This window comes from Dermacentor silvarum, chromosome 5, assembly GCF_013339745.2.
Source record: "Dermacentor silvarum isolate Dsil-2018 chromosome 5, BIME_Dsil_1.4, whole genome shotgun sequence".
Classification (NCBI taxonomy): domain Eukaryota; kingdom Metazoa; phylum Arthropoda; class Arachnida; order Ixodida; family Ixodidae; genus Dermacentor; species Dermacentor silvarum.
The window spans coordinates 115,547,689-115,573,246 of NC_051158.1; the positions used below are offsets into that span (position 1 = coordinate 115,547,689).

Sequence of the window (25,558 nt, forward strand, 5' to 3'; positions counted from 1 at the left end):
TTAAACGAGCTTATCAAGATCTCTCGCGGTAGAAACAGCCACTGCGCGTTCACCGTCTGCTTTTCGGACAAGAACACGGCGGTTGCTATGCCACACATAGTTGTAGTTCGCGCGCTTCGCCCATATCTTTGTCTCAAAGAGTAAATCACGGGTCCTTTTTGTCACATTTTCAAGTAGGAATACATCGTCTTTCGATTCACGCAACTTCTTTCTGCTTTTCCACCAGCGGTCTCTATAGGCTTGTTTCGCGAAGCGACAGATTATACCCGGTATCTTTTCTTTTTTTGACGGCAGCCGGTGAACTTAAACAACGTCATTTTCTGAGAGCTGTGGAAGTTCGAGCTTCATGGCTACTTTGTTTAGCTTTTCGAGCAGGTTTTCTTTTTCAGAGTACTGAATCCCATGAAATTCCAGGTTTAAGCGACGGCTCCTCCATTCAAGTTGGTCAATTTCAGCTTGCAGCTGATTGATGTCACTCTCGTTTCCTTCAAGCCTTTCGGTTCTGCGTTTTAGTTCCTTGATCTCATTTTCATTTCGCTCTGTTCGTTGTTGCAGTTCATCGTACTGTCTCGGCTCTGCTTCCACAAAAAATGTCGCAGTTTCACCCGAAAGGCGAAGCATCAATTGCCATAGCAAATTATTAGAGAGCGATACGGAGCAAGGATAGTAGTTTTATCAGCTGTATAAACTTGGACATGGGGGCCCGCACTCCCCAGCAACGCGTAGAACTGTTGTCGAAGCCGTCGGCGTTTTGGCTGCGTTCGCACCGAACGCGCGCGGCGTTGGTGACTGTTGTCGGTGCCTCTGGTGGCGGCTCGGAGGGTTTCGACGAGATCAGAACGGGACACTCGTCGAGCAGCGTCGGAAGTCTTTACTACCTTCTCACCTCGCAACGTTTTATTGCAATAGCAATTATATGGACACTCAAAGCGCATTCGTGCCGTTGGCGTCGTCGTCACCGTGAGGTTCCGTATGACGTCAAACGGCGATGAAATCGTCGCCGCGCGCCGTATGCTGTATGTGCGCGAGGCACACGCGCTTTCACGAGGAGCGAACGCACGGCGGAGAGCAAACGCGACCCCTTCCGTTGCGCGAAAGGCCGTGGGGGGACGGGAGAGAGGGAGGGGAGGCGACGTTTAGCTGCGGCAACAAATGCGTATTTATATATAAACATTGCGAGGCAAAAAAGTGGTAAAGACTTCCGACGCTGCTCGACGAGTGTCCCGTTTTGCTGATCTCGTCGAAAACCTCCGAGAAGCCCCCATAGGCACCGGCAACAGTGACCAACGCCGCACATGTTCGGTGCGCACGCGGGCAAAACGCCGACGGCGTCGACAACAGTTATGCGCCTTGCTGGTGCTGCTGCATGTCCAAGTTCATACAGCTGATAAAACTACTATCCTTACTCCGTATAGCTCTCTACTAATTTGCTATCGCGATTGATGCTTCGCCGTTCGAGTGAAACTGCGACATTTTTATATATAAATACGCATTTAGTGCCGCTACTAAACGTCGCCTCCCCTCCCTCCCTCCCATACCCCAGGCCTTCCGCGCCGCGGAAGAAGGTGCATTTGCTCTGTATATATGGTGATTGTAATGGAGGAAAGAGACGCCTAATTCTGCAGCCCTTCAGGGAGCACGGCGCAGAACGCGCGCTTGCTCCTCGTCGTGCGTTCGCTCCCCGTGAAAGCGCGCGTCCCTCGCACGCTCTCACTCGCGCATACAGCATGAGGCGCACGTGTGAAGATTTCATTGCCGTTGGATGTGATACGGAACCTCACGATGACAGCGACGACGACGCCGACTGCAGAAATCCGCTTTGGAGTGTCAAAATAATTGCTATCGCAGTAAAAGGACCGGTGGGATGCGTATTCGGGGCCATTAAACCTCAAAAAATTTCATTCGATTCACTTATAAAGTATATTTCAATATTCTTTGAGGACTTGCAAACAATACGAAAGAAATGTGTGCAGTGAGCATAGGGAACCTGTGTGAAAAGGTAGGTAAACGCGCTTCCTGCTAAAGCATATTATTATTGCGATATCAATTATAGTGACACTCCAAGCGCATTTCTGCCATGCGTCGCCGTCGCCGTGAGGTTCCGTATAAATTCCAACCGCGATAAAATCGTCGCCGCGCGCCGTACGCTGTGTGTGCGACTGAAAGTGCAGGAGGGAGAGCCGGCAATGCGGCTCAATGTAGCGCACGCGATGGAGGAAGGCAGGCGCTAAGCGCACGGTCTTCTTTCGCGTGCGAGGCACGGGGGCGAGGAGACGGAGAGGGAGAGAGAGGGGGTGCACTCTGCTGCGTCGGCTGCTTCTCGCAGCGCGGCCGCGCGGCCGCCATGTATTGAAAGCGATCTCGATGTGGGCGAAGTGCGCGCCCGCGCGGGCATCAACTTTAAAGCGATCTGCGATGGAGACAAAGGGCATCCGCCGAGTGCCGGTAGCTTCGTATGCGCTGTGCTTTCGACGTTCAGTTCGCGTTGAAGCGAGACGAGAGACAGAGAGAAGGTCAATTTGTCCGCTGCTGCTGGCCCGTTTTCCCACTCCAGCGTCTTCACAGGAAGTTTCCGCGGTCATCGAGAGAGATGTGTTCATGTTTACCGGTGCGCGCGTGACACCGTGCTTGTCCGTTTAGTTAGCAAGAGAATGTTTACAATTATATGAGTATTCAATGAGAGATCCGATGACAAATGGACACCTAGATACTTTATTTGCATGATTCACGTTATTTGTCATTTCCCACTCACACCATTTAGTAAGCTTGCCTAAATCAGACGGTAAGTGGCAGGTATCCACAGGGATAGTAATTTGTCTATAAATCACGCAGCCAACACCAAATAATTTCACTGTGGAACACAGACCATGAGTGATATAAGTAATATAAGCAAATCTGAGTACCTAAGTGATATAAGCAAATCTTGAGTACCTGAGGTACTCAAGATTTACCGTGGTCTAATGGAGACGTATGTTCATAGACGAAAACTGATTTGCATCAGTTAGTTGTGAAATTGCTAATGGACATAATAATCTCGTAGTACATTTTGTGAAGAAATAGGGGGTACTACGAGATTAGTATGTCGATTAGCAATTTCACAACTAACTGATGCCAATCAGTTTTCGTCTGTGAACATACGTCTCCCCGAAATTCAGACAACAAATGCATGTGCACTATGCAATGACTTAGCGAGCTTACCTCACATGCTCTGGCGGTGTCCCGCGTTACGCGGCGATGAAAGCAACAGTTCTTCACGTTGGGATGCGGTTTTACGCAGCCCCAAACCTCGAAGAACAGTTATGGGCTGTCCAACGGGCCCGCGACGCGGTGGAGAGGCTCGGCCTTTCTGTCCCGACGTGGGAGCGGCCCGCTGCGCGCTAGCACGTGCCCTAAGGACACTAATAAAGTTCTTCATCCATCCATCCATCCATAATTATCTCGTATTAACTCTGAGACCTGTCAGTATGTAAATTCGGCGCAAGTGAGAAACCATGTCTAAAGCTGTCGCAAAATTCACAAATATCGCATCAACTTTCTGTAAAGAATGAATAGCGTGATGAAAGACAGTAATTCATTCGAAAAATGACGTTTCAGAGGAACGACTGGATCAAAACCCCTGCTGTTTGACAAAAGAAGAAGTTCTGTTCAGTTCGAAACTTCATGGTAGCAAATGGAAGCAACACGTGTTGGTTAACAAAACTGGTCTGTAATTCGAGGCCATAGACCTAACTTCATTAGATTTAACTATAGGAACTACGCGAGGTACTTTCCCCTTGTTATGAACATATCCCGTGTTACTAGTTCATTGAAGAAAGGCGGCTGAAAGGGAACAAATTGTAGATTTTGCTATCTTGAGTAGTTTAGGTGTCAGACACCCCGTGAACGAAGCGCCGATTCCGGGCCAAATTACAAAGCCGACTTATCATCTTTCTAAAGTAATCCCACGAAAGGGCCCTCTGGTGCGCCAGCGAACGCCGCGATTGTCGTCCAAAGACTGAGTCAGAGCCCAGAGTTGTCAAAACACGACAAGATATATTCTTCAAATAAGGCAGTTACACACATACACACTTCGTCTAGGCACAACACAATGCAATTAACGGAAGCACTAGGAATCCAACACGTACAGTACAGAATGACAAGGAACACAAAGTGTCCACTCGTATTCACCCGTGCTGGTGTTAAGCCAACCAATCTCGGCGTAGCTCGAGGCTAATCTCGAAGAAGGAACTTGTTCCAGAATTGCAGACGTTCGGTGAACTCATCGGTTAGCTTGCCCGGGAATCCCCTTCTGCAGACGATCAGTCTTCAAGTCGCATCTCTTCACTGGCGTGGTCTGATCTTCCTAATGATTCCCGCACGAAGTTTTATTGCCTTCGCCGGCGCTTCTCGAACCTTCCGACCGAGTCATGATTCCGTAGCATGAACAAAGCCTAGGAATCTTCTAGAAATTTCTCACGTTTTCAACCGCGGCCGTCGGAGCGTCGTCAAGAAGGGTGGTGACTCAACCGTAGGCACAAGCCGGACTGTCGTCCTCCCTCTCTCACTCTGCTCGCTTGGTGAGAGGGTGTTTCGGCGCTCTCTCTCGTTACCGTAGCCATCGCGTGTCTTGTCGTAGCTCCGTTGATCGCGTCGGCTGTCTGTGGCGCATGCGCTCACTCCCTCTGGCGAAGCTGCCGCGAGGCCAGCTTGCGTCCTTGGGTGATGCACAGCAGGCGCTTTAATTTACCGCATTTGTGTGACATTAGGTCATATGCCATCAGCATACCTGTCAACTGGTGAACATTGCGATTCGTAAAAATTTCGCACAGATGACAAGGGGGGTGGGGGGGTGAAAGCAAGCACTTTATGAAAGGGACTGCCTACCAATATTTAAGGTACCATTTTTTCGCAACAGGAAAGCTTACCGGTCAGAGTGTCCAATATTGCAGTGGTAACGAGGAAAACGTCATGGAACATTTTTAAATGCAAGGAATTTCTTGGCGAACATTTGCCACTTTGACAGTATCTATCTATTGATTCAATCGTTGGAGTCATGAGGGAGGTAGTGGCCGAATACTGCACCACGGAGGCCAATTCCTATTCTGGTGAGGGAGTGACTTTGATGAAGTTTAGTGGGCCTTCCTAGTTTGGTTGCACCGGAACTAGTATAGCCCCACTAGCTCTCGGCAATATCTTTTTCTTGCCAGTGTCAGGCACCACTCCATGCCTCGAAATGTGATGGACTGGGGTAGGATTCGAACTTACGACCTTCAGATTTGAAGCCGGGTATTCTACCTCTGCTCCACGCCACCAATCCTACAGTGGACATAAAATATAGGTTGATGATGATGATGATGATCTATCTGTCTGTATAGCCGCCTACGTCTTGGTGCTCTCATGGTCGTATCGTTAACTTGATATTTACCAAAATTGGTATACTATGAAAAGAGTGTATGACGAACATAAATGATAAGCTATGGCATTATTATCATAACCTGTGTGTCATGCAGGTGTTGAAACAGCTGCCTACGTCTTGGGGCTCCTCATGGAGGTTTCTTTAACTTGGTAGGTACCAAAATTGATATATTATGACAACAGTGTATTAAAAACATAAATGATAGGTCATGAATGTAATGACATGATGTCATGTACGTCATAAAACAACTGCCTAATATGGCAAAGACCCAGCGAAGAAACATTAACACTTAAAAACAACTGAAATGGGTTCCAACGTGGGTACTAAGTGAAGGCAACACTAAAGGATGATACTAGAAGTCATAGTCAAGAGCATGACTCAGCAAAAATGACAATGACTCAACAAAAAATATTAACACTCAGAAACCACTGAAATGGGTTCTGACGTGTATACTAAGTGAACAAAACTACTAAAGGATGGTGGTAGAAGTCATAGTCATAAGCATGACTGAGCAGAAATTACAATGACTATAAAAAAAGATTAACACTCAAAAACCACTCCCAATGTTATGACATGCCTCTCATATAGGTCATAAAAAGCCACCTAGATTTTGGTGCTCTCATGGTCGTTTCGTTAATTGGTAGGTACCGAAATTGGCATAGTATGGTGAGACTGTATGAGGAACATAAATGATAGATCATAACATGAATTTCATGACATTCGTGTCATGTAGGTCATGAAACAGCCGCCTAAATGATAATGGCACAGCGAAAGAAGATTAACACAAAAAACTGCAATGGGTTCGGACGTGAGTAATAAGTGAAGGAAACACTAAAGGATGCTGGTAGACGTCATACTCATGTACATGACTCACCAAAAATGACAATGAGCTAGCGAATAATGATTAACACTCAAAACTAAAGCAATGGGTTCGGATGTGGTACTAAGTGAAAGAAAAGGATAAAGGTTGATGGTCGAAGTCAAAGTCATGAGCATGACTAAGGCTTTCTCCTTAAGGTCTCTTAGGCGTAGCTGAATGGACTCCTAAGGACTCATGATATGAATGTCATGACATGCGTGTCATGAAAAAGCCACCTACGTCTTGGTGCTCCATGGTCGTTTCGTTAACTTGGTAGGCTCCCCGCGCACTGCTTCGCGTAACATAGATTCCCCCAGGGCGTGGGATCTGCCGGCTTTTTATCAGAATGTTTCAATGTCAAGTCGCGATTGTGTTTATGAATTCCCATGTTGAGAACAACACGAGAACGAGGTGAGAGCCCCTTGTTTTCGTGTTGTTCATCGTCTTGAATTTCCATCTCCCGCATTCCCTGTGTTTTCCATGTTGAGAACAGTGAGTATTGAGCACAATAACGATTCTATGTTGGCTTCGGTTGGAAGAAGACGACAAGTGTGGTCCTAGCCATGCCGAAATAATGTATTGCTTATCAAGGGGATATTCATGTGGCTCATGCTTCCTGAACTGCCGAAATATTTCCGCAATAAGCGCTACGGTCGCGGTTTCCCGTTCAACTGCTTTGGTGATATGCTGGCCCAGCCAAGTTATATAGCCAAGCCAAGTTTTGTCAAACCAAGAAATATATTTACGGACTCCCTGATTTAATCATAATCAGTTGGATCCTATATTTAGTCCCTCACCTTAAGTTCGATGCTGCGGAGAAAGCCAAAAAAGAATGCACCATTAGAAGGGCGTATAAGCAAGCCTTGGGACTTCCAGCAAATATGTCAAACGAGAGGTCCCTAGCGCTCGGCGTGCACAATACACTAGACGAACCTATTGAGGCGCCGAGAATGGCGCAGTATGAAAGAGTAGCGCAGAGTTGGACGGCAGACGACATCAGAATAATCTACGAAGCACAGCACGGACGGCGGAGAGACATTCTTCTTTCTGGGGTTTTACGTGCCAAAACCAGTTCTGATTATGAGGCACGCCGTAGTGGAGGGCTCCGGATTAAGTTTGACCACCTGGGGTTCTTTAACGTGCACTACAACGCAAGCACACGGGCGTTTTTGCATTTCGCCTCCAACGAAATGCGGCCGCCGCGGCCGGGATTCGATCCCGCGATCTCGGGCTCAGCAGCGCAACGTCTAAGCTGACTGAGCCACCCCGGCGGGTGTGGAGAGACATTGCAAGAAAAATAAGAGAACATCTCTCAATACCCTCAATCCCCAGAAAAATGCACGCGGAGTTTCAGGAACATAGAAGAATGGTAAGAGCGAGGGCTCTCTACAAAAGATTCAGTAGTGCCAGAGACGTGGTCTATGTGGACTTGGCGGAGTACACAAGTAGAGTATGTCGATAGTTGCTACCAGTCTAGAGGGTGACTGCAGAGTTAGTGGCACTTTAAAAACAGGTAAGGCTGAGGTGGTGGAGGAGGCTGCCTTAGCACTGGCAATGGCCTCCACGTAGGCCAACTTCATAGTCAGCGACCCCAAACCCACCGTCAAGAACTATGCCAAAGGAAGAATCTCGCTGGAAGCGCTAAGAAATTTAGCCAACTTTCGTGAAGTTCGAGATTTTTACATTATATGGGCACCCGCACACTCCTCCCTTCCCGGCCCTTACAAAAACGGGTTTGACTTTTCAGTCACCCGCGAGTCACCAACTAGTCACCCCAGTCACCTCCCTGTGGACTCGACCTTCCTGTATACCAGTATATATATTCTGAACCACGACAGGTTTTATCATTCAAAAAACGCTTTTGCCATTTTTACATTATGAAAACTTTGCCACTGATTGCTACAAGCGCAGTCTGGCAATGGCAGTAACCTAAGATAATTAATTAATATTCATTAAAATGAGGTAATGGCTTCATAACCTGCATTAAATACAGCAGTTGTACTATGCGTCGATTCACAGCCTGAATGTAAGCATACATATGTAAAGGGTGCCACACAACGTCATGCGATCACCGAAAACGTGGTCGCTTTTGGCGCCGGCCAACAGATGGCGGCACTGGGAGCTCGGGAGTGCCGACAAAATTACAGGTGCTACTATTTTCCCGTCTTCAGCTGTCGGCATGTCGCTACATGTGCGTGCGCACCGCATCAACGCTGGCCGATGTGTAGTATACATAGTTTGCACGTGCGTCACTTCCGCACCGGTCCGCGAGCCTGTCCGCCATCTTTAGGCACCCGCGGGCCTGCGGAAGCGTGCTGGGGCAGGCTACGCGCGCTGACGCGTTGTTAATCCGAAGTTCCTTCTCGCGTCGTGATCATGCCAATCTGCGCGATTTTCGGTTGCCGCACAAGACGTACCACTGCCGCGAAGCCGAGCTACGCAGAACCGGGCGTAGGTCCACACCAAACGTAATAACATGGCAGTGCGAACGCACAAGAATGCGGTCGGAGAAACGTCGGTGCCTGTGGCTTTCCCGGATAAATCGGAAGGGCCTGAACAACGTGCGTGTCGTCACTTTGTTTCGGGCGAGTATATAACACGCCAAAACACTGCACATCACGCATGATCGTAAAAGGGCGGCAGCGAAAGCCCCGTACTGGTTGGTGACCGCCCGCTCCCACACGCCTAGTCGCCTTTACCGCTCTGAAAAACGCCCGTGTACTTGTGTTGTAGTGCACGTTAAAGAACTCTGGGCGGTCAAAATTATCCCGGAACCCTCCACTGCCGCGTGTTTCACAATTAGATCGTGATTTTAGCACGGAAAACCCCCTTTTTTTTAACGGCCTACAAACTGCTTCACATAGTCATTTCTTGGTATGTGTGCTTCGCTTAGCGATATGCTAAGCAATATTTGAATGTCTGCATGCTTTCAATATAGTGGGCTACTTCTATTTAACGCAGCAAAATTCACATGCACGGACATGCACCTAACTCTAAACCAAAACTCGCAGAAAGAAACGAACACACGTTTTGAAGCTTGGGGGAAAAGTGCATATAGGTGAACCATTGTGGCAAGAAAGCTTTCCCTGAACGAAGCAGCACAAAAAATACTGAGACAGTTTTCTCTGCCGCGCGCCAAGGAACATATGCTTTCATTGACTCACCTCGCCGAGGACGATGGTAAGACCCGACGACAGGCGCTTCTCTGCAACCTTCCTCACCCAACCGCTCGTGAAGTAATTGTGCGCCTTCAGCGATTTGTAAGCCGTTATTTCGTTCAGCGTGACGTAGCTCGTGGACGGGACAAGATAATTAATAATATCCACGTACGTCGTGGCCGGGTGTGGTATCCACGCCAACGTGCAGCTAGTATGGGTCCACGCCGTCGCACATTCCGACCTTTTCTTTGTAGCGAGCCCGCGTCGGCCCTATACAAGCTCGTCCACGTAGAAAGGGCAAAATTCAGGGCTCCTGACTTTTGCCATCGCAAAGCTTTCACGATAGCAAACACGCGGCGCTAACACGTAGAAACGAACACCGAACACAAACGCAGCGGGCCAGCGGCTAGTAGCGAGGTGCCTAGCGATGGCGGACGGTCGGGGCAGGCGGCGGATATGACGTCACGTGCAAACTATGTATATTCATGTGTACGCTGTGCCGACAGAAAGTGTGGTGCTTTTTCTGCCCATTAATGATCCAAAACCCCTGGGACCGCGTAATGTAGCATGCAGTATCTTTCATGTGCTACGCCGATGATTGTCGTAGTTAGGCCCGTTCGGACTTTCTTTGTTCCCGGCTCGTAAAAAGCCTCAGGTACTCTCGCTGCGCTCGCATCGAATCACAGCGCACGGAAGAATTAGTTGAAAGTCGGGCTATCACGTGCTGTGGTTCATCTAAAATTCTACAGCGTTTACGCTGGATGGGCCGTGCACCGGCGGTTCTTGCCGCGGTACCTGTACGATACCGCGGAACCTGTAACACGATGGAGCGGTTGCCGAGTACTCCTGAAAGGTAAGTCCGGCGCGTGCGCGAATTCTTGTAGTCCGTGAAGTGTACATTGTTATACAGATTGCAAGATGACTAGTAAAGCGACAAAAATGATAGATGTGCTTTCCGAATGTTCGTTGTTTTGTGGCAGTGCAGATATAGCATACAGTTTCATAAAAATTGCCCTGCAACGTGTTGATGTTCGCTGAAGCTTTATCGTTTATTTGCTTTCTTCTATGAAGTGTGCTAGCGCTGGAGATTGTTTGATATGAATGGACACAAAATTCAAGCAGGAAAAGTTACCGTGTGTGTCCGTAATTTCTCAGCGAGAAATATCGTATGCGTATTTCTAGAAGTACGTCGGTGTGTCGTCTTCACGCATAACGACTGCGTGAGATGGCACCTGATTGCTGAGCCTGACGCATTGCCAAATTTTAGCTTATATCCAAATTGTTCTTTTGATAGATTGTCGTCAGACAGCCAGTATTTCTTGTGTTGGATGTCCTGTGTGTTCTCGTGTATTTATAAAGGTTTCTGATTTTACTAAGACTCCGAGATTTCAACAGCAATGTTTCTTTTGAAACGAAATAGCTTTTTCTTTTCTCTCTCCTGAAAAGGAGAGGGTCTGTTTCAGCGCATCGTCTTTTGGAATAGTGCTTTGTTGCGCTGCATAAAGAAATTAGGTTTTGGAACGCTTTTCATGGGCTAAAGAATTTTCTTCACAGTACAATTCACATTTCACTTAATACAGATCTGCGTTGGAGTGAAGCTTTTGATAGTAGATTGATGTTTGCTGCAGTGCAATTTACATGTTTAATAAGCGCCTGTGATCTAATAATCGGATTTGTACAGCCAGATGCAGCTTCCTGGAGTTGGTTGTACGAGACGTTTCACAATATAACATAATCTTGGTAAATCGCAAATTTGCAGTTTAAACAGAGATTGCAGTAAACTGGAATTTTTTATTGTTTAGGAAAGTCACGATTTTGGTGAGCCAGGGGCATCTCTACACTTCATACGAACCTCCGGCATTTCTGCAACCTGACAACACGGCAAAGCGTCTGATCTGCATGTTGCGACAAGGTTTGTACAAAACGGTCACTGCCACTTACACGAGCTGTAGGTTTTGTTGGTATAATTCATACCAGCCACTCTCTTTAGTTGCCCGACAAAAGCAGGAGGACTTTGGTGACCTTTATTGTTACAATATTTTGTTGACTTTTAACATCCGTGCCTGCACAGATTCTGTGTTCTTAATCACATTTCCCTAAGTAGTCAAAATTGTGTATTACATTTTTTTGTTGGTGCGGTGGGTATTGATTCTCAAGTTTCTACAGAGAAAGGGACCTCAGAACAAAAAGCCACAAAAGGTGGTTTAAAAGTGTTGGAAGCCTGGAATTCAACATTCCGTAATACGGCACTCTGGATTTCAATTCATATCTATTCCGGGTCGTCTCTGTTGATTTGCCAAAATTAGGGAAATTGTTCAAGTTGCGTAATCGTTGTATTTTGCCAATATATGGCAAGACATTGTTCCTGATATTGTTTCAGTGTTGTATTTCCCAAGATATGTCCCTAAATTATGTCTATAAAATTCATTTTCCATCTTTTACAGAATATACATGCAGCAAGTTCATGTGCGCAGACCTCAAATTGAAGAGGGCATAGGCTCCATGCCGCAGAAAATGGAGCCCAAGAGCGGCTCCTCTTCCAAGGAATCAAGTGGCGAGCAGATATTCTGACTCACTACTTCATCGTTCGTTGTGCTGGGGCACGTACTGTTGTACGTGTGACACACAAAGGTAGTGGAAACAAAAACACATCACAAGTGAAGCGCGAACTCTCAACTGAGTTTGGTGAACAAGGAAGAGCTTATACCCGTAGCCACTATAATCAGCTGGCTGTGGGTTAGATTTTCTAAAAAGGCGGAGATAAGATAATCATAATGACTCAGAACTGAAAAGGTGACCCACTTGAATCACATCGAGCCGATATTACGCTGGAAATTGAGTGACGATGAGGTAGAGCCACAGACGGCTCGCTCACGCAGGCTTCAGCACCAGCCACAATTGTGGAAAATGATTCCCATATCACTCGTCACTTTGCGCTTGCTTCTGAGGAGGATTTCCGCGCTGTGAAATGATGGTGTGCAAACGCATCTCGTGCAGTGCACAGCCAAGTTGCCTGCGCATTTACTAGGCTGAGAGCATATCTGTGATCCCAGAGCTTCTGATTCCAGCACCGGTGCATAACGTAAGCGCAGTTGCATGTGAGCGGTACTTTACAAATGACCCCCGCTTCGCACGGAACATGTACCCAATTTTTCATGTGCGAAGAGGCAGTTTTTATAAGATACCACTCACATGCATCCATGCTTACGTAGAATAAATGTGCTGGTGCTTGAATCACAGTCTCGGGGAGCACAGATATACTTTCAGCAGTAAATGCGCCAGTCAACTTAGCTGCGCACTGCACGAGATGCGGTTACACACCGTCTTTTTAAAGTACGAAAATCCTGCTCAGAAGCAAGCGCGCAAAGTGATGAGAGAGATACGAGAAGCATTTTGCATGGTTGCCTCTGCTGCTGCAGCCTGCATAAGTGAGCCATCTGTGTCTCTATCCCATCGCCAAACTCAATTTCAAACATAATATCGCCTCTATATAATTCGAGTGGGTCACCTCGTCGGTTCTGATTCATTCTTATTATCTTTTCTCTGCCATTTTTAGTGCATGTAACATCCAGCTGAAACTAGCGGCTATGATTATAAATCCTTATTCATTAAACTCGGCTGACAGTTTGCGCTTCATTTGGGTGTTTTAGCTTCCACTAACTTTGTGTGTCACAGTGCAACAAACAATGAAGCTAAACTAGCGCCTTTTTTCAATCACTACTTCATTCCTTGGAAGATATATTTTTGGTTCGAACCAGGCAGCCATGAAGAAATCACAGACTAATAAAGAGTGCAAACAATATTATTGCATCTGTTATTTCATTGCATGCGTGCATGCATGCCAGTTCCCGATAGGTGGGCTACACAGATTCTCCCAAATGTCTGCTCATTTTCTGCATCATTTGCTTTGATAAGATAAACGAAGCATCAGTACTTTTTCAAAAAAATTCACCAGACATGAAGGAATGCCAGAAAAATATGGTAACTGGTAAATTACCTTCGTGGCAAGAACGCCGCAAACATCAGCCCAATTTCTTTCTTTCCAGGCAAATCGGTCGAGGTCGCAGATAAATTCAACCATTTGTTCGCACTGGCTTCCGAGAACGCTTCCAATCCACGCTTAAGGAATCTATTTCAGCTTCCGCATTTCTACCTAGAACTTCAGAATGTGAACTTCATGAAATAATTTTCAGCTTTAAGCACAATAAGGCTCCTGGTGTCGACGGTTTATCAGCCAATCTGCTACAAAGGAACTTTACAGCCTTATCCAATTTCATGTTCTTCATGTTAAACAATTTTCTTGACACCGCCCTTGTCCCGCAAGAGCTTAAGACCGCAATTGTTAAACCGCTTTTCAAAGGTGGGCAAAGGGATGACATAAAAAACTATCGACCTATTTCTATACTACCTATACTTTCTCATATTATTGAAAAACTTCTTTTGAAATCCATGTCATCTTTTGTAGAAAAATATTCAATTTTGTCGACTCGACAGTTTGGTTTTGTACCTGTCGTGGTACGGTATCCCTTCTAGTGGAATTTTCTCACGAACTGTTTTCGGCTTTCGATCAAAATCTGTTTAGCGTTGCTTTATTTTTGGACATATCTAAAGCTTTCGATACAGTTCATCACGGGATTCTATTACAAAAACTATATTCCAGCGGTTTTAGGGGTCCATTTTACGATGTCCTCAAAAACTATCTCGCAGAATGGTCGCAAGTAGTTGTCGTAGACGAAATGATAAATGCAAGTCGTAAGCTTCCACTTGAGGCCGGAGTTCCTCAGGGTTCCATGCTATCACCTTTACTTTTCAATATATTCATCAATGATTTATTTCATATTATTTCAAAATGTTTGGTGTTTCAATACGCTGACGACACTGCGTTGCTCTCAAAACATTTTTCATACGACATGGCTATCTCGAATCTTCAGAATAAGGTGGACGAGACAATGACTTGGTTCGCCGATAACTGTTTAAAGGTTAACGCCTCAAAAACCCAACTCGTTTGCTTCAGGTTCCCTTTAAAACTAACTGTAATAGACGCACCAATTTTCCTGCACAGTAACAACTGTCATCCCTGTCGATGCGTGCCAGTCAACTACGTAAACTCGGTAAAATACCTGGGAGTATTCTTCGACAGCGATATGGCGTGGCATAGTCAACTATCACATATTTGCGATAAGCTTAGAAGCGCTGCGTGGTTATTCTTTCACATTAACTCTATCGTCTAGTTTCAAGTAAAAAAAAAAACTATTGCGCATGCCTTGGTCTACAGCACTCTTCGATATGGGATTACCGTTCTTGCGTTTTGCCCCACCCAATGGCAAAATCGCGTTGATTCTTTGTTAAAAACTATACAAAATAACATAGCCTACAACACTCTGTCAATGACAAATCCTAACTCCCTCTCAGCGCTTGGCCTGCCATGCTTCTGGACTCTGTTCAAACTGTGGTGCTACGAGATTATTGGTTCAGTGAGTTTAAAGTATGTTACACAGCCCCCGAAGCGTTCGTAGTAGTGTTCGCGTTGTAGTTTCGCGTTCCTCAACGAGATATGGTGAAGCTAGACGTTGTGTTTACGTGCCTAAAATTCCGAACGATTTGCCGAATGAGGCTTTCTCCATAACATCAAAAAATGCACTGAAAAACATGATTTGTTCACTGTAACACGGGTGCTTTAGCATTTTTATTATATGCTGTTCATCATTTTTACAACATGTACTTTTTATCCTCTTGGTGACGATTGTTGATTCTTACTCAATGATTTGCTTCTTGTTCGTGTTAAGCTTCCTATGGTAGTCCTCCTGCATTATCTTGTTATATGTCGATGCTAAAGTAAATATTGCACGCTCGTTCGCTGATGTTGCCGGGCCAAGTCCCTCAAGCCACTGGTGGCTTTGACAGGCCCGTTTCTTGTACTCTGCATTTCTTTGTGCAATAAAAATTATTATTATTATTATTATTATTATTATTATTATTATTATTATTATTATTATTATTATTATTATTATTATTATTATTATTATTCACCTTTAAAATGAAGACACATTAGATGAGACCTTCTATTATTGTATAGGGTGATCCATGACATTATACATTGCCCAGAGCTTCTTGATCATCTACATTTTTTTTCGTGCTGCCGAAAGTGTATCAGGCAGCCATCCGAGTTTTCTGCGCGGCCTTGTTGCAGTAGTCACTGTCCTAAGGCTCAACACCACATTACCTGGAATAAGTATTTCGCCTGTATTGACATATTTTAGAGTTCGTTCCCTGCGTTCTGTACCCGTGAAGATAATCGTATTGTGTGATTGTTTATTTTACGCTATTTTTTCTCTAAGTCACGTTGTTTTGTCTACCACATCTGTCTTCTCTCTGCATTGCGTCTTGCATGTCACTTGCTAAGTGCACCAGTGTTAAGGCTCCATAGCTGTTCCTGGGCGCTGTCGTAAATATTGTTTGACTGATTGATTGATTGATGTTTTGGTAGATGGCATGACAGTGTGACGACGGCGGCGGCAGCGCACGACGGTGACATGACGTCGATGGAATGACGATAGAGGAATGACAACAACGTGACGGCTACGGCATAACAACGGCTGCACACCTGCACTTTCTTCACAGCTTGTTTACTCTGCGTAGGCTCCAACATACTCCGAACATTCGCTTTAGAACCGAACAGATCCCAAGCGCAAACGGAATCGGTGGTGAGCCGGTGTGACAAAACGGCGCTGCTCGTCAACAGACACGCAACGGACTTCGGCGATGACCGCATTCCGCAACGGACAAAGTAGGTGACGGGGAAACGAGACGAAGCGTCAACGCCGACCACAGCATCTAAACCTTCAACCACCAGAAAGCTCTCGTTGCGTGCAAGGGAGTAAACCGGGGAAAAGGGAGCAAACAAGAAGGTCTAAAAGGCAACGAACCGACCGGGAGAAGATAGCCACGCATCGGCCCCAGAAGCAGCAGCAAGACCGAGCCATTGATTTTGCCACGGGTACAGCGAATATATAGATCCGCTGCAGAGAAACAAACGGCACAAACAAAAAAGGGGAGGATTCTATCGCTCCGTTGCAGAGTAACGCGAGAGCACGAACAGCGTGTTTGCGGAAACTCGACGTCGGACTCGAGCGTAGCTGGAAGCGTGGGTAGAAACGGCAGCAAAGGATTTCCGCACTGCAAGAGTCCTTGAGGAGCTCGACTGCGGCGGCACCGACAGTCGCCAGGGTCACGCCTCTTTAATAGAAGTACATGTCCGAATAGTGCTATCTAAGAATAGCGTCAATTTTGACATTCGAGAAAATAGGACCTCCCAATGTAGAATCGAATATAGAATGTTTTCTCACATGCAAACAGAATCTCAAAATTACGCTTATATGATTTGTCTCACCCCTGACTGTACTCTACTACCGTTCGCAATTGGACGTCCGGACAACTGAGGCGCTTCGAAATGACGAACGAATGCTTTCGGTTATGTAGGGCTGCTCCACAACAATGTGAATTTGAGAAATGAGGGAACAGCACGTTCCCAGATTCACGTGCAGCGTAGTGTTCAATGATGGAGAGAATTATGGCGCTACAGCGCCACACCTTTCTTTCATTGACTGTAAACATTGCGAGACCAGCGAAATAATAAATCGAGACAATATATTAATATATGGCCTGTGTGAAAGCATGCGATTCATGTTAGGGGTTGGGGCCTTATACTGTAGTTGGGTTGGGGCCTTATACTGTAGTTATAATTGGGGCCTTATACTGTGGTTGGGTTGGGGCCTTATACTGTAGTTATAAGGCCTACAAGGGTAGGCCTTATAACTACATAACTTTACTTATAACTTATAACTACAAAAATCTCACGCTTGCTCATTTATGGCGCCCTCCCGTGCGACATGAAGGTCCAGAAAGGGTGTTAATTAAGCGACTCGGGCAGCAAGACAGAGGGATGCCGATTCGCTCCCATCACATTTGACCACGGTGGGCCCACTAAGAATATTGAGCGAGCACGATTGCAAAATTAGACCGCATGACACCCACTAGATGGAGCATAAGTTAGGCATGCAAGGTTTCTAATGTGTAGGAAATTGCTGTGTATTCGGTTACATCATTTCTGTAGTGCCCATACACCCTGTGTAGCACGCACAATACGTTTCACGTGCCCCGCATTGCAGCTTCCTACCTGACGCAGCCTAGTCGAGCTTTTACTTCTTCCGCAACTTTTCAACTTTGTGGGGGGAAATATTCGCATAGTGCTTTTGGAAATGTAGTCATACTGAAGCCTGCTTTTTCTTATACAGCTTGTTACGACCAGGCTCCAAAGTTATTGCTGGGCTATTCGCGCAGAGACATTAAGAGCAATAAGTGATCGCGTGTTTATCACTGATTCTTTGTCCTTGACAGCAGTTTTGTTCCACTATAGTCAGTACGAGTGTGGTATGTAACAATATTGAAAGAAATATTATGACTGTAAACATATGCGTCTGCGTTTTACTGTTCGGCAATCGGCATTTACCATTCGTATGCGAAAACAATGACCCGCCATCTCGGCCCTGCGAAAGTGAATGTCCTGCGAAGCTGTTGAAAATCCCCACTACAACTGCTGAGGGGGGCATTCAATGCTTGATTCTTTTAGAGTTATGGTCGTAATAGTAAATTTGATTAATGGTACTAATGGGAGTAAAGGTAATTTCGAAAGAACGCCGGCACCCATAGCGGTGCTGCAACATTTAAATCAGTGGCTAGGCTGGTTCTCTTATATGCGAAATGCTAGGGACGTCGCTCCCCTACGTCGCAAACTGCCGTCGCCGAGGAAGCTTGTGAAACAGCACTCTTTACCAGGAAATGTATGCGGGAAGCGCTACGCGCTTCGCATTTCTATCAGGAGTGCCTTATCGTAAATGATGTGGCTCGGATGCTTGTTTTGTGCTTGTCCTTTATTGAAGCGTAAGCTATTCTGTATGTTGTACAAATGATGGCAAAGATTGTATGCACTGTTCGCTTCACTTTTCTGAGTGCTTGAAGCCTCTATTTTACAGGGGTACGTGCCACTGCTACTGGCCCTGCACTGCCACCGGGATCGACCCACATTATTGCTGACGAATGCGGACACGAAAAAATGACGGCAAACTAAAGGCTAACAGCTTCGCTGAACAAGAGTTACAGTGCAAGCAATCTAACGATGAATACGATTAGCATTGGAGCAACGTAGTGACACAGCGTATTTCTGCCGCAGAAAACACTTGTGTATGAGGCGTGTCTGCATCCGAGTTCCTCTCTTGAGCTTCCCTCTGAACCCGCCGCACCTTGTAGCGGGACCGACCCGAAGCCCGCACGTGGTGCACGCGTTTATATGTATCTAGACAGCATTTTCTGGGTGTATATCACGCGGGTTAGAGTCGGTCCAGCGCCGTATAAATTCATGGTAATTTTTTGCCGTTGAACAGCGGCACACGCCCAGTAACCCAAATTAACACAGCAGCCCAATGATGTATCCATTAGAAGATACGCAGTGATCACAGTGGGAGGGAACGCGGTTACATAGAAAGTCACCTGAAAGTGAGTGATGTTCCCAAAGAATGCTAATCGAATTAAAAGGTGATATTCGCCCACCTCGAATTCTGATTAACAAGAAATTATTCAGCAGAAGTAATCTGTCCCTTGTGCTGGCTCCGGGACTCGCGGATCTGCGCACGAGCCGAATGCTGGTCCCTAGCTTGCAGGATACTTATCTTTCATCGTGTCTCCCTCTCTCTCTGTCTCTCGAGATTGAAATAAGTGTTGTTATCGCTGCATATACTAAAGAGATGACTGTTTGAGAGTTTTGAATATCTAATTTGGAATCAAATAAGAAAGAAAAAGCAGAAGCTATGCAATTTGCACAGGAAATTTCAGATATTAGCACATCCGTACATTTTACGGCTTAACCCTGCGTACGAATATACGTTCTCTTTAAGCCGACGCACTTTCGCGCGAATGACTAGCACTGATAATCAGCTGTGGTGCCTGAATTCACGTATCTTCACAAGCACCAGCATACACTAACGCCCGAATATCTTTGCTTGCGCATGCCTTGGCAAAAAAAAAAAAGAAGGAAAGTAAGAGGAGCAACGAAGTTTGCTTTCATGCACGAAATGAGCGGAGAAGGCACAGAGGTAGGGGTGTGCGAATATTGGAAATTTTGAATGCGCATCGAATAGTCTAAGCTATTCGATTCGTACTTGATTGGGCAATTGACTATTCGAAGTTTTAGAATATTCGTTCTATTCGAATACCTTAAGGGACAACAACCAGTTGTTGTGGTTCACAGGTAGAAAGGTTGATGCAAGTGATATCTCTTCCGAATAATTATGCTGCAGGAGAACCATGACTGCGGCCCCCAAGAAGCAATACCGAGCGAATGCATATCAATCACTCCCGTACAATAGTTACCAATCGTTTAATAAGCACATCTCGTGTTATCCGTGTAAAAATAGTTCAGGTAATTAGTTGTCTTTCTACAGACTTTTCTCGTTGACCTCAATACACATTCAGTTGAGTTGCATTAGAATAGCGTGCCTAATTATTGCGTGGCGGCACGGTGCGACGCCGCTTCTGCGCCTGCGCGCAGCGTCGACGCTACTAAACCGAGCGCCAGCGTGATAAGAACACTCTCACCCGACAGAAGATATAAACTGTGTGCGCTCCCACAATCAAGCAGTTGTTGTTGTTACGTCTTTCGTGCGGACGCATTAAAGTTATGTGTATCCACATCTGGTGACCAGGAAAACGAACTTACCGCACCGCCATGGCCGACCAGGAAGCCCTCGCTGCTCTTCGCCAACAAGTACAACATCTTCAAGAGCAACTTCAGGCCCAGCAACAGGTAATCAAGAACCAAGAGCAGCAACTCCACGAACTGCAGCAACGCACCCAAAATGAACCGCACTCATCTGACAATTCTGCACAGCCGCGCTCAGGCCACGCCCCCCAAAGCTCTGCTCCAGCGGGCGCCACCACTCCAGCGGCCACCGCCAACACGGACGTCTGTCGCGTCGCCGTCAAGCTCCCACCCTTTTGGGCAGAGTCACCCGAGGTGTGGTTCGCTCAAGTCGAGGCGCAGTTTTCCCTGGCACGTATTACTCAGGACCGGACACGCTACGACTACGTCGTCGCCCACCTAGACTCTCGATACGCAGCTGAGCTCCGCGACGTACTCGCAAGTCCTCCAGCTGACGACTGCTACCTGCACCTGAAGAGGGAACTAATTCGGCGGCTTTCACCTTCAGAAGACGAGAAAGTACGTCAACTCCTTCAGCACGAAGCGCTCGGTGACCGCAAGCCATCGCAGCTCCTGCGCTTTACGCGTGCCCTCGCGGGCAGCACGCCTGTTGACGACTCCCTCCTCCGAATAATGTGGCTTGACCGTTTACCCTCTCACGCTCAGGCCATCCTCCAGGTCCAGCCGAATCTGACGCTGGACCAGCTCGCCGAAATCGCCGACCGAGTCGTCGAAGCCTCTCCACCGCCACCACCCCTTTTCGTCCACGCCGCCGGCGCCCCACAGCCCACCCCCGAGCTCGCTAGCCGCATCGACGAAATCGCCGGTCAGGTGGATTCTATTCAAAGGCATCTGGATCAACGCCCGGCGTTGCGTCCCGGAAAACGCCCCCAAAGCAGAGGCCGAAACACCGATTAATCGCAAGAAAACGACGGCGGCCGCTGCTACTACCATCGTCGCTTCGGTGACAGAGCCCGGAAATGCCAACCACCCTGCTCAGTTGGACGTCAGGGAAACTTCAACAGCAGCCCGTAGAGACGGCCGCGAGCTGCCAACTTAGAGGCCGTCGCATTTTTGTCACCGACCAAGTCAGTAAGCGAAGGTTCCTCATCGACTGCGGTTCTGACATCTGCTGCTTTCCCCGAGCTTTCCTGCACGACAAGCGCCCTTGCACGTCGTTCGAGCTAAGTGCGGCGAACCATTAAAGCATTAAGACCTACGGCGCGCTCCGCCTCAACATCACCGTCAAAAACCTACGCCGTGAATTCCCATGGAATTTCGTCATCGCCGACGTCGCAGAGCCAATCACCGGGTCCGACTTCCTGGCGTACTACCATCTTTTACCCGACTGCCGGCATGACCGACTTATTGACGCCACAACAGGCCTATCCGCGCCGGGCCAACGCACGACCACCCAACAGCCCAGCGTTAAAGCTTTCGCCGTTGAAGATCAATGGCCATACCACGCCATCCTCGCACAATTTCCCGACCTGACACGACCTAGCGGGCGTCCTCGAGAGGTACACCACTACTACATCCGCACTACTCCAGGCCCCCCGGTCTCTTGCCGCACCCGTCGCCTAGCTGCGGACCGCCTTCGAATCGCCCAAGCAGAGTTTGAAGCGTTGCTCCGCGAGGGTACCGCCCGCCGCTCGGAGGGGCCTTACGCCTCACCGCTTCATTTGGTGCGGAAGAAGACCAATGGCTGGCGCCCCTGTGGAGATTATCGCGCCCTCAACGCCCGTACCATCCCAGACAGGTAACCTGTTCGTCATCAGGAGCCCTGAATTTTTCCCTTCCTACATGGACGAGCTTGTAGGGCCGACGCGGGCTCGCTACGAAGAAAAGGTCGGAATGTGCGACGGCGTGGACCCATACTAGCTGCACGTTGGCGTGGGTACCAGTTCAAACCCCGAGGTGCTCCCGGCCACGACGTACGTGGATATTATTAATTATCTTGTCCCGTCCACGAGCTACGTGACGCTGAACGAAGTAAAGGCTTACAAATCGCTGAAGGCGCACAATTCACGAGCGGTTGGGTGAGGTAGGTTGCAGCGAAGCGCCTGTCGTCGGGTCTTACCATCGTCCTCGGCGAGGTGAGTCAATGAAAGCATATGTTCCTTGGCGTGCGGCAGAGAAAATTATCTCAGTATTTTTTGTGCTGCTCCATTCAGGGACAGCTTTCTTGCCACAAAGGTTCACCTATATGCACTTCTTCCCCAAGCTTCAAAACGTGTGTTCACTTCTTTCTGCGAGTTTTGGTTTACAGTTCGGTGCCTGTCCGTGCATGTGAATTTTGTTGCGTTAAATAGAAAGTAGCCCATTATATTGAAAGCATGCAGACATTCAAATATTGCTTAGCATATCGCTAAGCGAAGCACACATACCAAGAAATGACGGTGCGAAGCAGTTTGCAGGCCGTTAAAAAAAATTCGGGTTTTCCGTGCTAAAATCACGATCTAATTATGAAACACGCGGCGGAGGGTTCCGGGGTAATTTTGACCGCCTGGCGTTCTTTAACGTGCACTACAACACACGTACACGGGCGTTTTTCAGAGCGGTAAAAGCGACCATGCGTGTGCGAGCAGGCAGTCGCCAACCAGTACAGGGGATTTCGCTGCCGCCCTTTTACGATCATGCATGATGTGCAGTGTTTCGGCGTGTTATATACTCGCCCGAAACAAAGTGACGACACGCACGTTGTTCAGGTCCTTCCGATTTATCCGGGAAAGCCACAGGCATGGACGTTTCTCTGACAGCATTCGATCTTGTGCGTTCGCACTGCCATAGATTTTGCCCACCGCTTGCACGGCAGCACCGTATTCTCAACTGTTGACCTGGTAAAGGCCTACACACAAATTCCTGTGAACCCAGATGACGTCCCGAAGACCGCGATCATCACGCCCTTCGGCTTATTCGAATTCCCTATCATGAGCTTTGGCCTCCGCAATGCGGTACAAACCTTCCAACGCTTCATCGACGACGTCGTCCGCGGCCTAGACTTCTGTTTCGTCTACCTAGACGACATCCTGGTCTTCTCCCCCAATAAAAAGGATCACCGCCAACACCTTCGCCAACTGTTTCAACGCCTCGACGACCACGGCTTACTCATAAACGTCCAGAAGAGCACGCTTGGCGCCCCCGTCGTCACGTTTCTTGGCCATCAAATTTCTTCAGAAGGGACTACACCCTTGCCTGACCGCATCTCGGCCCTTAAGAACTACGCGCGGCCTGTCACAGCGAAAGACCTCCAGCCGTTTCCTGGGCATGCTCAACATTTACAGGCGCTTCGTGCCTAAAGCGGCCGCATATCCGGCCCCTCTTCATGACGCGTTCGCTGGCCTACGAGGCAACCACCCTGTCACTTGGACACCACTTTTGACCCAAGCTTTCGAAGACTGCAAAACTGCCCTCTGCAACGCCACCCTACTTTCGCATCCCAAGCCAGAGGCTCCCTTGGGCCTTTGCACAGATGCCTCTAGCACCGCCGTCGGAGCCTCTCTGATGGAGCGAGTGGGCCAAAACTGGTGCCCGTTGGCATTTTTTTCGAAGAAACTCTCTAGCCCAAAAACACCCTCGTCTACAGGCACCGCCGACGAAGCTTCCGCTCCTGCGGAGACAACATGGCCAGCCTACTACACAGAACTCCTCGCCATCTACGAAGCGGTTCAACACTTTCGCCATATTCCCGAGGCACAGCACTTCACCATCTACACTGACCACTTATGCCTTCTCCCAACGACGCGAAAAACTTCCACTGGTCCAGCAGAACCAACTGCCCTTTATCGCCCAGTTTACCACCGACATCCAACACATCAGCGCAAAGGATAACGTGGTCGCCGATGCACTTTCACGCGTCTCTGCTGTCGAGCTGCCACCCGTTACGACTGACATCCTCGCCAACGCTCAGAAAACGGACGCCGAACTCCAGCAGCTCCTCGAAAACGGCTCCTCTCGTGAACTTCAACAAGTCGCCATCCCTAGGTCGACGGACACTCTCTACTGCGACATATCCACCGGACGAGTGAGACCATATGTCCCTTCGCCGCATCGCCGCAGCGTTTTCAACCAGTTGCACAACCTCAGCCACCCCGGCATCCGCGCTTCTACACGCCTTGTGACTGACCGCTATGTTTGGCCCTCAATGCAAGGGGACTGCCGCACCTGGGCACGCACGTGCATTCCATGTCAGTGCGCCAAAATCACCCGGCACGTCACATCACCGCTCGGGGCAGTCCCCCTGCCGTCGGAACGGTTTCAACACGTCCACATCGACATCATTGGCCCCCTTCCACCAGTCGGGCCTTACCGCTACTGCCTCACCGCCATCGATCGGTACACTCGATAGCCCGAAGTATTGCCGCTCGAACGGATAACCGCAGAAGACGTCGCCTCGGCCTTCTTCACCGGCTGGATTTCCCGCTTCGGCACTCCTCGTCGCGTCACAACCGATCAAGGACGGCAATTCGAGTCCCAACTCTTCAGGATCCTCGGGCTTTCCACCGTGTTCGAGCGCTCACGGACTACCAGCTACCACCCCTGCGCCAACGGGATGATTGAGCGGTTTCACCGACAGCTCAAGGCAGCCATAACGTGCCACCCTAACTCAACGTGGCTCGAGGCTCTCCCAGCCGTCGCTCTTGGTCTGCGCGCCACTTTCAAACCAGACATCCAGGCAACGCCTGCAGAACTCGTTTACGGGGAGCCGCTTCGCCTACCCGGGGAACTTCTCTCCGCTTCAGCTCCCGACATCACTACCTCGGACCCTACAGACTTTGTCGCCCGGCTGCGCCGCACAATTGCCTCACTGCGCCCGTCTCCAGCAACACGTCACACCAAGCCGACCCCGTTCGTGTTCAAGGACTTGGCAACGTGCTCGCATGCCTTTCTCCGCGACGACACCGTACGTGCGCCGTTTCAACCACCTTACTCCGGACCCTATAAGGTCATCCGCCGTGACGACAAATCATTCACCCTTCAAATCAGCGGGAGGGACGTTCGCGTCTCCAACGACCGACTGAAGCCGTCATACATCCTCTCCGAGGAAACTACCAACTCCTGCGCGCCTCCCGTAAATCACCCACAACAGCCTCCAACGCCTCAGCCCGTGCCCTACATCACGCGCTTTGGGCGCCAGGTGCGCGTCCCCAATGCTCTTCAAACCTGAGGGCACCTCTCTGCGTTGGGGGGGGGGGGGGGGGGGGCGGCACGGTGCGGCGCCGCTTCTGCGCCTGCGCGCAGCGTCGACGCTACTAACCGAGCGCCAGCGTGATAAGAACACTCTCGCCCGACGGAAGATATAAACTGTGTGCGCTCCCGCAATCAAGCAGTTGTTGTTGTTACGTCTTTCGTGTGGACGCATTAAAGTTACGGGTACCTACAATTGTAAGGGG

The 25,558-nt window shown here is 48.3% G+C and overlaps 1 protein-coding gene and 1 pseudogene across 1 annotated transcript; one reads left to right on the forward strand and one right to left on the reverse strand.

The window, feature by feature from the left end:
• On the reverse strand, positions 1-20,194 carry LOC119454356 (uncharacterized; annotated as a pseudogene).
• A 4,523-nt stretch (positions 20,195-24,717) lies between these two features.
• Positions 24,718-25,332, forward strand: LOC119454358 (uncharacterized). Its single transcript, XM_037716311.1, has one exon. It carries the CDS (start codon positions 24,718-24,720, stop codon positions 25,330-25,332), a length of 615 nt encoding a protein of 204 aa, XP_037572239.1.
• The last annotated feature ends 226 nt before the right edge of the window (positions 25,333-25,558 follow it).

What these genes read in the sequence shown, in the direction of transcription:
- LOC119454358 (XM_037716311.1), top strand. Translation starts at nt 24,718, where the DNA reads ATGATTGAGCGGTTTCACCGACAGCTCAAGGCAGCCATAACGTGCCAC.